The 12,515-nt window shown below is 38.3% G+C and overlaps 1 protein-coding gene across 1 annotated transcript in view; it reads right to left on the reverse strand.

Moving 5' to 3' along the window:
• Window positions 1–12,515, reverse strand: part of HDAC9 (histone deacetylase 9) — an 820,804-nt gene that overhangs the window by 179,534 nt on the left and 628,755 nt on the right. The window contains exon 18 of the mRNA XM_045827591.1: window positions 12,287–12,394. Within this exon, the coding sequence (XP_045683547.1) occupies window positions 12,287–12,394 (108 nt within the window). The remainder of the gene's footprint in view (window positions 1–12,286; window positions 12,395–12,515) is intronic.

A 12,515-nucleotide genomic window follows, 5' to 3' on the forward strand; every position in this document is an offset into this window, starting at 1 on the left:
TAAAGATTAAATCAGTAAAATAGAAGAAAGAAAAGAATAAAGACTATTAATGAAACCCAAAGCAGTTTCTTTGAGATCAGTGACATTGATGAACTTCTAGCCAGGCCGGTCATAAGAAAAGAAAGAACACTAATTACCACTATCAGGAATTAGAGAGGTGACAAAACTAGATAAAACAGTATTCACTTTGCAGAACAGTTTGCTATTTTGTTATAAACTACATATACACCTAAGCTATAACACAGTTATTTCTTCTCTCCTGGTCATTTACCCCTGGGAAATAAAAACATTTGTCCACAAACAGACTTGGAAAAGCATCCTCACAGCAGCTGTGTCCATAATAGTGCAAAACTTTTTTCACACTAATCCAACAATTGCATGACATTCATCATGTAGAATACTACTCAGCTAAAAATTTAGCAAGCTTAACAAATTTCAGTGTCTCTCTCTCTCTCTCTCTCTCTCTCTCTCTCTCTCCCCCCTCCCCCTCCTCCCTCCCTCTTCCCTCCACCTTCCTCTCTCTCTTAAATCAATAAAAACATCCTTGGGTGAGGATTTTAAAAAGGAATAGAAAGAAGAAAGGCTTTCTTTTAGCAGTGCAATTTGGAGCTCTCTTTTGGTTCTTCAAATGACCTCTGTCACGGCAGGAGTTGAAAACTGTCCCTCTTCCATTGGGAGCAATTGCATGTTCCCCAGAGACAGTCAGTCTGCAACCTCCAGCCTGCAACCTTCATGGACGTGGGCAATGGACTTGTCGACCAACCTTGCAACCCCTACCCGTTCTTTCACACATCTCCAGTCTCACTCTACTGGGGAGTGGTAGGAGGATGCTGTTTGCCCTGGAAGGTAGACGTCTTCTGTGAAATCCTTTCAGAATGATTCAAATCTGGCTTCCATCCAAAGTGTGCACTGGCCCACAAAGGGAGGAATACCCTCACCTCACCAACAGAGCCCGGTTCAGTGCAGCAGCTCACCGCCCCGCTCCTCTGGCCCGCATGGTGGTTTCAGCTAGCTCCACTTTGCATTCTCCTGGTGACAAGCTCAGACACTCATCAATGTTTACACAGCTCTCAAACTCCTGATATATCTGTCAGGCCCTCCAGGGAACTCCTTCCTGCCCCACCCTGGTAGTAGTCTAGAGCAGCGATTTTCAACCAGTGTGCTGCAAGAATTTTTAAAACATGTACTACCTGACTATTCAGTCAGGGGCACTGACCTCTTTTCCCTGAGATGATGAAATAAAAAAATGACAATGGCCAACACAACGATAGCCATTTGGTGTGAAGGAATCAAAACTTATATCTATATTTTTGTCAGACTGGCAAAAAAAATTATTTTTGGTGTGCTGCAGAATTTTAGTGATTCGTTTACATATGCCATGAAATGAAAAAGACTGAATGTCACTGGTCCAGAGTGATCCTACAGATTCATGTAACTCAACGCACATCAAGCAAAGGCCTGGAAAGCCACTCCTCCTGTGTGCAGACATAGGGATTTCCTCGGACACCTCCACCTCCTACACATTTAGCTTAGCTTGGGGGTCGGGGGGGAACAGGAACAGAGAGTATCTAAAACATATAAGGTGTGTTCAAAGAATCTTCCATCAAGCACATAAGTATCATCTAGTCTTTTAGGTAAGATGATCACAGGCTTATAAGACTATCTTTTAATAAATTCCCTCAAGTAGTGTCCATCAGGCATTTTTAAAATCCATTTGTCCTCAGAGTGAGAAGTTGATCAAAATTGGAGTCAACGCAGATGTTCCATTCCATACCTTATTTGTTGTGCTGTTTTAGGATAAATGGTATAACGTTTTAAGAAAGTCCAAGCTGGTGGCCAAAGGTATTTGAAATGACAATGCTGTGTAATAGATGTATGTGTGCATCCCATTATCCAGCACTGACTACCTAAGATCAACTCTCACTAGCGCCTCTGCAGGTAACTCAGGTCCACACACACAAGCCTTCCTGCAGATCCTGAGACATGTCAAGACTTATTCACTCCACCCTATGAGAAAGATTATGCATTTGCGTCTTCTCTTGTATGCAACATTCTTTCCCCACACGTCTACATGATTCTTCCCCTACATTATTCAATTCAAATCTCTCCCTATCATTAAGATCATCCAGAGTTAACAGAGCTAGTCCTCTCCCTACATCTCCCTCCAATTCTGTTGCATGCTTTTTTTATCCATAGCATGTATTTTTACCTGAACTCATGTCTGTATTTGTTTATCTATTTATCCTTCTCCATGAGAGCACTTAATGCCCCTGTCTTGGTGTTTTCCATGTTTATAGTAGTTCCTGGTATATAATAGGCACATAATACACATTTGTTCTGTAAATAAGTAAGTAATCATTGAAATCAGTAAGATTACTATTGGTCTGATGCAGGTGACTTATCACAAAGTATCAACACGGGTTTGTATTAAATTTTAGTTTTGCTAATATATATTTTAAATAATTTTGAATCAGTAAAATCCACTACTGGACACATGGTATGAAAAATACAGAATCTCAAAGCCAAAATGATGGTAAAAGCTACCAGAAAGAAAAAACACAATATCTAAAATAAATGATAATTATATTGCCAACTGATACTTTTCTTGTCAAAACTGGAAATGAGAAAAACATCGGAACTCTCCAAAACACTGAGAGAAACTGTCAGCCTCAAGCTGCATACTTCCCAGAACTATCTTTCCAGGGTGAGGGCAAAAAGATATCATAGATAAACAAAAACCGGGAAACCACCACTAGAGTCACTTCTAAAACATGTACTGGAAGAAAGAAAACAACCCCAAATGGAAGTTTCAGATACAAAGATAAATGGTGAATAAGGAAAATGATAAATATGTAGGCAAGTATAAAGTAACAGTGATGGTTTAAAACAGTATTATAATGTCTCAGTGATTTCATTTTTTAAAAAAATATCTAAAACTAAAATACTGACTCATAATAGCACATCGGTTAGGACAGCATAACTGTCTTTAAAACATTCTAAATTTCTTGTATTGTTAGGGAGAATAGGAAATGATTAAGCTTGAAATTTATTAAATAGCTGGGTTAAATTTTAAGAAGCAATTACTAAAACAATAGGAATAATGTGTGTATTTTCTTAAAAACTAGACACAACATGGAATGAGACAGAAATTTCCATGGAAAACAAAGGAAGTGGTGAGTGAAGGAGAGAAGACACACAAACAGTAGGACGAGATGGCGAGATGAAAAACATAGTCTATGATGATAGAAACACATGTGAGCACACTACCAATCATCATCGATAGAAACGAATCTAACTCCTCAGGAACAATATATAGTCAAATTAGAGAACAGAATCCAGATGTGAGCTATTTATAAGAGATAGCTGTTACAGATCATGGAGAGAAAGCATGCAAGTAAAGGGATGGTCAACGGACCAGGCAAATGCTAAAAAAGAAATAAAAAGCTAGTAATTCTTCACAAAAAGCTTAACTGGATAATCACTAAATATTAAGAAAATGTTTAAGAAGAATGTAACAAATTTAATTGATCTACATCTGAGAGCAGATGTCCATTGTAAGATGATGGCATTTGACACCCACAAGATTGGCAAACATTTTGAAATCTAAAAATGGTACATAGAGGCAAGAATGAAGAGCACTGGGAATTTTTATGTGCCGGCTAGCCGGGTCTGAAATTGGCACAGTGACTTTGGTAGTTTTTTCTCCGTGTGTCAATGTTTTGCTGTTACTGTTCCTTGATTCTTCCATTACTACCTTCTTGTAAGTTAAATAAGTATTCTCTAGTGTACCATTTTAATTTGCTTGTCTTTTAATACATTTTTTTAGTTATTTTCTTACTGGTTTCTCAGTGAATTACAGTTAACACCTCAATTTTAACAATCTACTGCAGACATGAACAAAATTCAAAAACTTTGTTTTTGGTTCTAATTTTATTGATTTTAGAAAGAGAGAGAGGAAGGGAGAGTGAGAAAAATCATCGGTTCATTCTTTGACTTATTTATGCATTCATTGATTGACTCTTGAATGTGCCTTGACTGAGGATGCAGTCCTCAACCTTGGTGTATTGGGATGACACTCTAATCAACTGAGCTATTCGGCCAGGGCCAAAAACTTTGTTTTGCTCTTATTTAGCTCCACTACTAATGCTCTCTGTTGTGCTGCTATTGTTCTAAACAATACATTTTATATACCTTATTCCCATCAATGCGGATTTCTGGTTATTGTTTTATCCAGTTGTGTTTTAACCTGAGAGGGGAAAAAGAGTTATAAACAAAAAATATAACTATACTACCATTTATATTTATTTATGTAGTTACTTTTTATTGATGCTTTTATTTTGTTTTCCTGTGGGTTCATGTATATCTTTGCATGTCTCACAAGTTTATGTTGAAAACTGGGCATTTCAAACAACACACCACAGCAATTGGGAAATCAGATTTTTCACGCCTCCCCTCCCCTGTTGTTTTGTTTGTTTATTGACTTTATGAATTAGTTCTATAAAGTCTGCACTGTAGGCTGAGTGTGGCACAGAGAAGTCCTTGCTTGGTGAATTGAGTGGTAGCTTAAAGACTGGACAGAGGTTTCCTCAAATGCCTGGAACCAGCAGGACCCAGTCTTTCTCAAGGGGTCCTATGTGTGTGTGTAGGACTCACTTTAACATGCAGCCAGATAGCTGGAAGCTCCACCTTGGCCTTCACTTCCCGTTTGAGCAGAGCCTCAAAGACGGCTTGAGGTGAGAACTTAGGAACTTCTCCAGTCTCTTCTGAGTGTGACCACAGCTCTATTATACCTGGGACTTTCCAGATTCTTAGAAATCTGATGGGGCTTTTCATAGCCCTTAGGCACATCTCATTCTGTTTTTCCTTTGAAGCTTTTGGTTATTCTACTGTTTTCTGCACTGTTATTCAGCACGGAAGGCAAAAATCAAGTTAATCAACTGCCTTTAATTTTTTTCCCCAAGAAATGCTCCTTGGGAAAAGGCTTTTCATGTCTGATGAAGTACAAATCAGGTCAAATAAAAACAACCTCGCAAGTGGAGTCTTGTACTGAAGCACCAAAAGGGAAAATAATGACAATTCTCTGAGAATGAGTCTTTGAAGAAGCTCCAGCCTCACTCGGCCCCGTCTGGAGACCGCTAAGTGATGGTTTTCAGCGAGAACAGAGGCTGCTACTTGTTAAGACTCCGGTGGAACTGGAAAGGCTAAGATGAGAGTTGGGTGAATTAAAATACCACAAAGCTTTTTAAACCAAGTTTCAGCCAGTTTGGTTTGGAATCCATGCTTCTTGAGTTGTTGCAAGTTTTTGCTTAATTTCCAAAGTTAAAAAATTAATCCCGACAGACTTTTGCCACGTTTGTCATTGACTTTGTGAAGAAAAAAACCTCAGAGGTTTAAACTGCCATTTTAGCAGAAGTCATTGTGGCAAAAATGACTTTGGGATTCTATTCTGCATCACTTATCGGAATGCACTACATTTCTAGCCTGGTAGTGTGCTGGCCAGGCTGCTCAAGAGCTGCGCCACAGTGAAACAGCAGGCATAGTGAAGAGTGTTCGTAACAGCCTTGTTCTACAGTGCGAAAGCCTGAAGACAACTGCCAAGTTCAACCAACGAATGAATAAACAAATTACGATGTACGAGGGAATACCTCACAGCAGTGAAAATGAATGAATTATAGCTATATAAATTCATATGGGTAAATCCTTATAACATGATTTTAAGCAGAGAGAAAGAAATCTGAGAAGGAATAGATTCAATGAGATTCCATTTATACAAAGGTCTAAAACATATAGTTAAAACTATTAAAGAAAGAGAAAGGAGTAATCTTTAAAATGCAATAATTTAATGATTACTCCTGAGTCAAAAGATAGGCGTGAGATAAATACTGAGAGAATGATAGTAGTGTTAGCAAAATACTATTTCTTAAGCTGGATGAAGAACTCAAATGTGTCTATTTTATTATTATGCTTTATACGCTATTAATGTAACTTCATGTCTTTCTGTATATATTAAATGTTTTATACTAATAAAAAAGAGAGAGTATAAACCATCTGATAAAGGCTGTCTTTACTCCTTTGTCCCTTACCTATTTGTGCTACCTCTGTAAGAAATGACTTCTGGGGTCCCTGAAAGAGATCAGAGGATTGACAAATTCACAGGCTTTGCCATGTATTCAACTGTGTACAGAATCGTTGAAGAAGTAATGAGGTCTCTGAGCTTGTACCCAGCGGGTGGTACATGTCTCGCACTTCAAAGGCCATTGTGCAAATAATCGCAACCACTTCCACGTAAATGGCCTAGTCCATAGGCAGCACTCAAGGAAAAGCAGGAACTATGGGCAACACGAGATCACAATGTCTATTTAAACATTTTTTTAAAAACTATGCCCAGATAATAAGGTATTTTTGGACAAAAATTTCCAGACAGCTAAAACAGTTTTTACTTTTTTATGAGGACATTATTTTTGGCAATGAGGCCAAATATAGCATCAAAATGAATCCTTAAAAAGACCCTGAATAGCCTTAGCAATCTTCAGAAGAACAACATGGGAGAAATCACACTACCTAATATCCAACTACACTACAAGGGCACAGTAACCAAAACAGCATGTTATTGACATAAAAATATCCATAAAGATCAATGGGACAATATAGAAAGCCCCAAAATAAACTCATACCTATACGTCAATTAATATTTGACAAAGGAGGCAAGAACATACAATGGGATAGACAGTCTACTGAATAAGTGGTGTTGGGAAAATTAAACAGATATGTGGAAAAATATGAAATGAGACGACTTTCTTATAACATATGCAACAATAAACTCAAAATGAATTGAAGACTTAAATGTGTGACTTGAAACCATAAAGCTCTGAGAAGAAAACATAGGCAGTAAAATCTCTGGCATTCCTCTTAGGAATATTTTTCCTGTATATCTCCTTGGACAAGGAAAACAAGAGAAAAAATAAACAAATGAGACTACATCAAACTAAAGAGGTTTTGCACTTACTGAAAAGACAACCTACTAAATGGGGGAGGGTATTTGCCAGTGGTACCTCTGATAGGAGTTAATACCCAAAATTTATAAAAAACGCATTCTACCCAACACCAAAAAATGAAACAAACAATCCAATTAAAAAACTGGCAGAGGATCTGAATAGAGACACTACTCCAAAGAGGACATGCAGATCAATGTCACTAATCGTCAGAGTAATGCAAATGAAAACCATAATGAGATATCACCTCACACCTGTCAGAATGGCCATCATCAAAAAAATCAACAAACAAGTGCTGGTGAGGGTAAAGGGGGACCCTAGTGGACTGTTGGTGGGACTGCATATTGGTGCAGACACTATAAAAAACACTATGAAAATTCCTCAAAAAATTAAAAATGGAACTGCTTTATGACCCAGCAGTTCCACTTCTGGGTATCCATCTGAAGAAACCCAAAACACTAATTCAAAAATCATATACACCTCTATGTTCACTGCAGTGTTATTTACAATATCTAAGATATGGAAGCAGCCCAAGTGTGTATCAATGGACAAGTAGACAAAAAGTTGCGGTACATATATACAATGGACTATTATTACTCAGCCACAAAAAAAAGAGTGAAATCTTTCCATTTGTGACAGCATGGATGGACCTAGAGGGTATTATGCTCAGTGAAATGAGTCAGAGAAAGACAAATACCACATGGTTTCACTTATGTGGAATCTAAAGAACAAAATACACACAAAAAAATTGAAACAGACTTGTAGACACGGACAAGAAACTAACTGATGGTTGCCAGAGTAGAGGGGCATTGGGGCACTGGGTGAAAAAAGCAAAGAGATTTAGAAGTACAAACTGGAAGTTACAAAACAGTCATGGAGATGTAAAGCATAGCTCAGGGAGTGTAGTCAATAATATTTCGGTAAGTACGTATAGTGCCAGATAGGTGCTAGAAATACGGGGAGGGCACTGTGTAAAGTATGTGGCTGTCTAAGGACTATGCTTTACAATGGAAACTAAGACAAAATAATATTGAAAGTAAACTGTAATTGAAAAGTTTTACAAATAAATCCTTAGAGTAAATCCTGATAAGTGTTGAGCCATTTTTTCTAGCTTTACTGAGGTATGAATGATCAACAAAAATTGTATGTGTTTAAGGTGTACTTGATATTTTGTAACATCTTTTGAACCAAATATTGAGTCATTCATAACTTTAAAAATGTTGAGATTTTAGAGACATTTCTATTTCTAGACATACTATTTCTAGACAGAAATAGATATTTCTATTTCTAGACATATAGGCCATTAAAAAATGGGTATACAGCCCTGGCCAGATGGCTCAGGTGGTTGGAGCACTGTCCTGTACATCAAAAGGTTATAAGTTTGATTCCCGGTCAGGGCACATACTTAGGTTTCGGGTTTGATCCTGGGTTTGGGCACCTATGAGAAGCAACCAATTGATGTATGTTTGTCTCTTTTGCTCTCTGAATCTCTTTCTCTCTCTCAAATCATTAAAAAAAATCCTGTCCTGACTGGTACGGCTCACTTTTGGGGGCATCATCCCACAAACTGAAAGATCCCCTGTTTGATTACCAGTCAGACAGAGCACATGCCTGGGTTGTAGGTTCAGTCCCTGGTTGCGGCATGTAGGAGAAGCAACTGATTAATATTTCTCACATGAATGTTTCTCTCCCTCTTTTCTCCCTCCCTTCCCTCTCTCTAAAAATAAATAAAATATTTTAATATGTATATATATATATATATATATATATATATCCTCAGGTGAGGATTAAAAAATGTCCTGTAGAACAATAAAACCATTTTGATATAACTCTTCTTCCAATTATAGTTTCCAGTACACCAAACATTTCAGCATTTTCTGAGTAGTTGTGTTCTTTGGTATAAGAGTCTGAAAAATAGCCAATTTGGGCATCCATAGATTTGAGAAATTTCTGTGTATATGTGTATGTGTGTGTGTGTGTTTAAATATGTTGTTAAAACCTAGAAAATGAAAGCCTCCATAAATTTTACTAAAGTCTACTGAGAGTGTCCATTGTGTACCAAAGTCCACCAATTTACAGCCACAGTTTGCTGTACCCAGTCTGGTGAAGCATCAGCATTAGACCCTCTCCCTGTGCCTGGTACAGTCTAATTCTTTCAGCCTATCAGTACCCTCAGATGAAGAAGGTCAAAATTAAGCTAGTGGTCATGATAAGTTCAGCTACAAGCAAAAATTGCAGGTAATTAAATGTGCATTTGACATGTTCCATTTCTGTACGTATCTGTCATCTCCTGGATCCCCACCCTCTATGAGCTCGGTGACCTCCTTCCAGCTGTCTCTTACCCCTCAGTTCAGCCTTCCCTCCAGGCCCACCCTATTGGAACTAAGGCTCTTAATTCTATATTTTCTAAGCAAAATTAGTGCAGTCTCACAAAATGCGGTGTCAAAATATGCCAGCGTTGTTTCATTCAGTTACTGATTTTTCTGGGAGGATGTGAATGAGGCACATGAAAACTGAATGCAGATGCAGGATATGAAAAATAAAACCTAAAGTTTTCTCTTTTTACATCTCTGATCAGCAGATAACTTACCAATGTCCTCAAATAAGCCCCCTTATCTTCTCCCTACATCTGAATAAAGTGACTAGGCAGCTGAGTGTTACTGCTCCTGCCAGCGGGTCACACCAGGGTTTGGGGCAGGTAGACGCCGAGTAACATGTTGGTTAGCTCTACACCTCAGTTCTCCACTCTGGCCGCAAATCATCTGTAACTGCTACTTTTCCCAAACGGCATTCCCACAGGGCCCTCGGCCTGTCAGCGCTGGTGCCTTTGTTATGATCCTGCCTGTCTTAGACTAAAGAAAAAACAGCTGCAAAACCTGGAATACTCACCAAACTAAGTTGAATTTAGCTCTGGAATACCTACTCTTTGGTGTGCCATAGTATTATTGAGAATCAGATCCACTTGTCATTTGCAAATAGCTCAGAATGTCAGCACTCCGCACTACCTTCAACATTACCAAGTCTGCCCTGCTGATCCTGCACAAGAACCGAGGGCCCAGAGAAGTTAAGTGATTTGTCCCAAGTGACACAGCATTTAAGTGGCCAAGCCTGGACTAAAATTTCTTGATTCTTAGGCTGGCTCCTTTTCTCTATTCTTCTCTTTTCTTTTTTAACCATACCTACTACTAATTTCTCAACTAAGGAGGGGGGAAGCATTTGTATGAATCTTTGTTCTTAACATAAATAGTCAATGTTAGTACAGCTGGTGGTCAGCATGTCCATACTATGTTGCTGACACTTTGTAATTGGCTATTTTAAATGGCTACCTCCAAAAGTAGAATCAGGTTTTTGTTCAATGGTCTTCAGACATACATTTGGCAATTCTGCATTCTGTGAGGCTAACAGTGATGATGATTTTCAGTGTAATATGTGGGCATTCTACTTGAGAGGGTTTCTGAATCACTGATTAAACTCCTAGAAAATCAAATCAGTGAGAAATTGTGGATGCTAACATAGTCCTGTTTCTTTCTTATGAAGTGAGTCATAATCACTTGAAGTGAGTCAGGAGAATCATTTAAAAGCTCATACTGTGGCCTGGCTATTGCTTGTCATTTGACTTCTTTTGAAACTAAGACCCTCACATATTGCTCTTTTAAAAAGTCAATTTATTCCAGTGCTACCAGTCACCTACTCCAATGAAAAGGATTATTGCTAAAGTGCTCCTGGGCGATAGCTGAAAACTCTCCATAAGGCTGAATCCCCTTCTCTTTTTGATAGCTCATTACCAAAGATAAAGACTCAGGAGTAAGCAACTTACTAACGGCCCCAGAAATACCCTGTGATGAGCAATTAATGTCCTGATGTTGATCATGGCAACCGTACAGAAGTATAACTATATATATATATATATATATATATATATATATATATATATATATATAAATATATATATATATATACACACACACACACACACATCTGTATGTATATATATAGATATAGATGTATATAGATATATAACTACATAGATATATAGATATATATCTATACAGGTAGATATAGATACATATATAGGTAGATATAGATATAAAGATATAGACATCTTCCTTGTCAAAATTATATTTCTATAGATTCTGGCTTCTTAAAGAGTTGGAGCAAAGAGTTCTGGGAGATATAATTCATTATAAAGTATACATTCCTAACCTGAATTTTTAATCACAAGAGGAACACTCAGGTGACACAGAATAAGAATTTGTTAGACATAAAGAAAAATAATCCATGGTGAACACACAATACAATATACAGATGATGTATTATAGACTTGTACACCTGAAACCTATATAATTTTATTGACCAATGTCACCCCATTAAATTCAACAAAAAAGAAAAGAAAAATAATCCAATTAGACTTTATTTTAAATTAACAAAATTCACAGTGCCTATGTTGTTGATCACAATATATTTCCCTTAAGTCTCACAATTGCTAAAAATATCAAATCAATCATGGCCCAGATTTCATTATGAAGTGTGTAAAGTAGTGCATTAAAAGGCCGTGTTAGCACCAACCAAGTTTACTGGGTGAGTGCACGCAAGATGCACAGCATACCTTTAAATAGCACTGTTAAAATACCAAATAAAATGTCAGCGTCTGTCAGGTCTCTGGCTTTTATAAATTGTTTAGACTGGGAAACGTTGGGTTTGGACATTGTTCTTTTCATATGATGTAGAAAAGAAGAGACCATAAAAAGAAAAGAACAATAAAGCGTAGCTCATTTTTGAAGTTCTTTCATGGAAAAACATACTTTGGATCATTACCCTTCTAATCAACAATTTCCTTCTTCCTCCCAATCCTTCCCGTCTGGTATTTACCTTTCTCCCCCCGCCCCCCACCTCCTTCACTCTGGGTGGTATTCTGAGCTTATACATAGTACTCAGTAATCATATTTTTTAAATCACTTCAAAAGAGAACCCCAGGGGGGCATGACAGATATGTATATACTGGGTATTTTTAACCTGGACCCTAGCTTTAGTCACCATTGCTATGCTCTTAAAAACACACCAGCGTGCCCTGACCGCAGAGTCCCCCCAAGGGGAGGAAGACCCTCGGAGCAGGAGCAGCTCCTCCCTACCTGCACACTCGTTATTATCACACCTCAGCGGCCATCTCCCTGCCCTCCTCCCTCTGCCCCTTTCTTTTTATTACCACACCACACTCCCCACAATTCCCAAACAACAACACGTCTGTTTCAGCTTCTTCTCTGGATTTCCCACACTTAATGCAACCCAGACCTCACCTTCAGCTCTCCCGAGGCCACTTTGGAAGCCAGCTCGATGACACAGCCAACAGCCATGCGTGCAGCCCCGGACGAGTGCAGCTCATTCCAAATGGTGTCACTGTCCACCTGAGCAAACAGTCAGCGGAGCCCACAGAAAGAGAGGGAGAAGGAGAAGGGATAGATGAAAGAGGAATGGGGGGGGGAGGGGAGTTGAGGAGAGGGGAAGAGAGAGAAAGCAAATTTGTGA

This window comes from Phyllostomus hastatus, unplaced genomic scaffold, assembly GCF_019186645.2.
Source record: "Phyllostomus hastatus isolate PE091 unplaced genomic scaffold, TTU_PhHast_1.1 phas_scaffold_78, whole genome shotgun sequence".
Classification (NCBI taxonomy): Eukaryota; Metazoa; Chordata; class Mammalia; order Chiroptera; family Phyllostomidae; genus Phyllostomus; species Phyllostomus hastatus.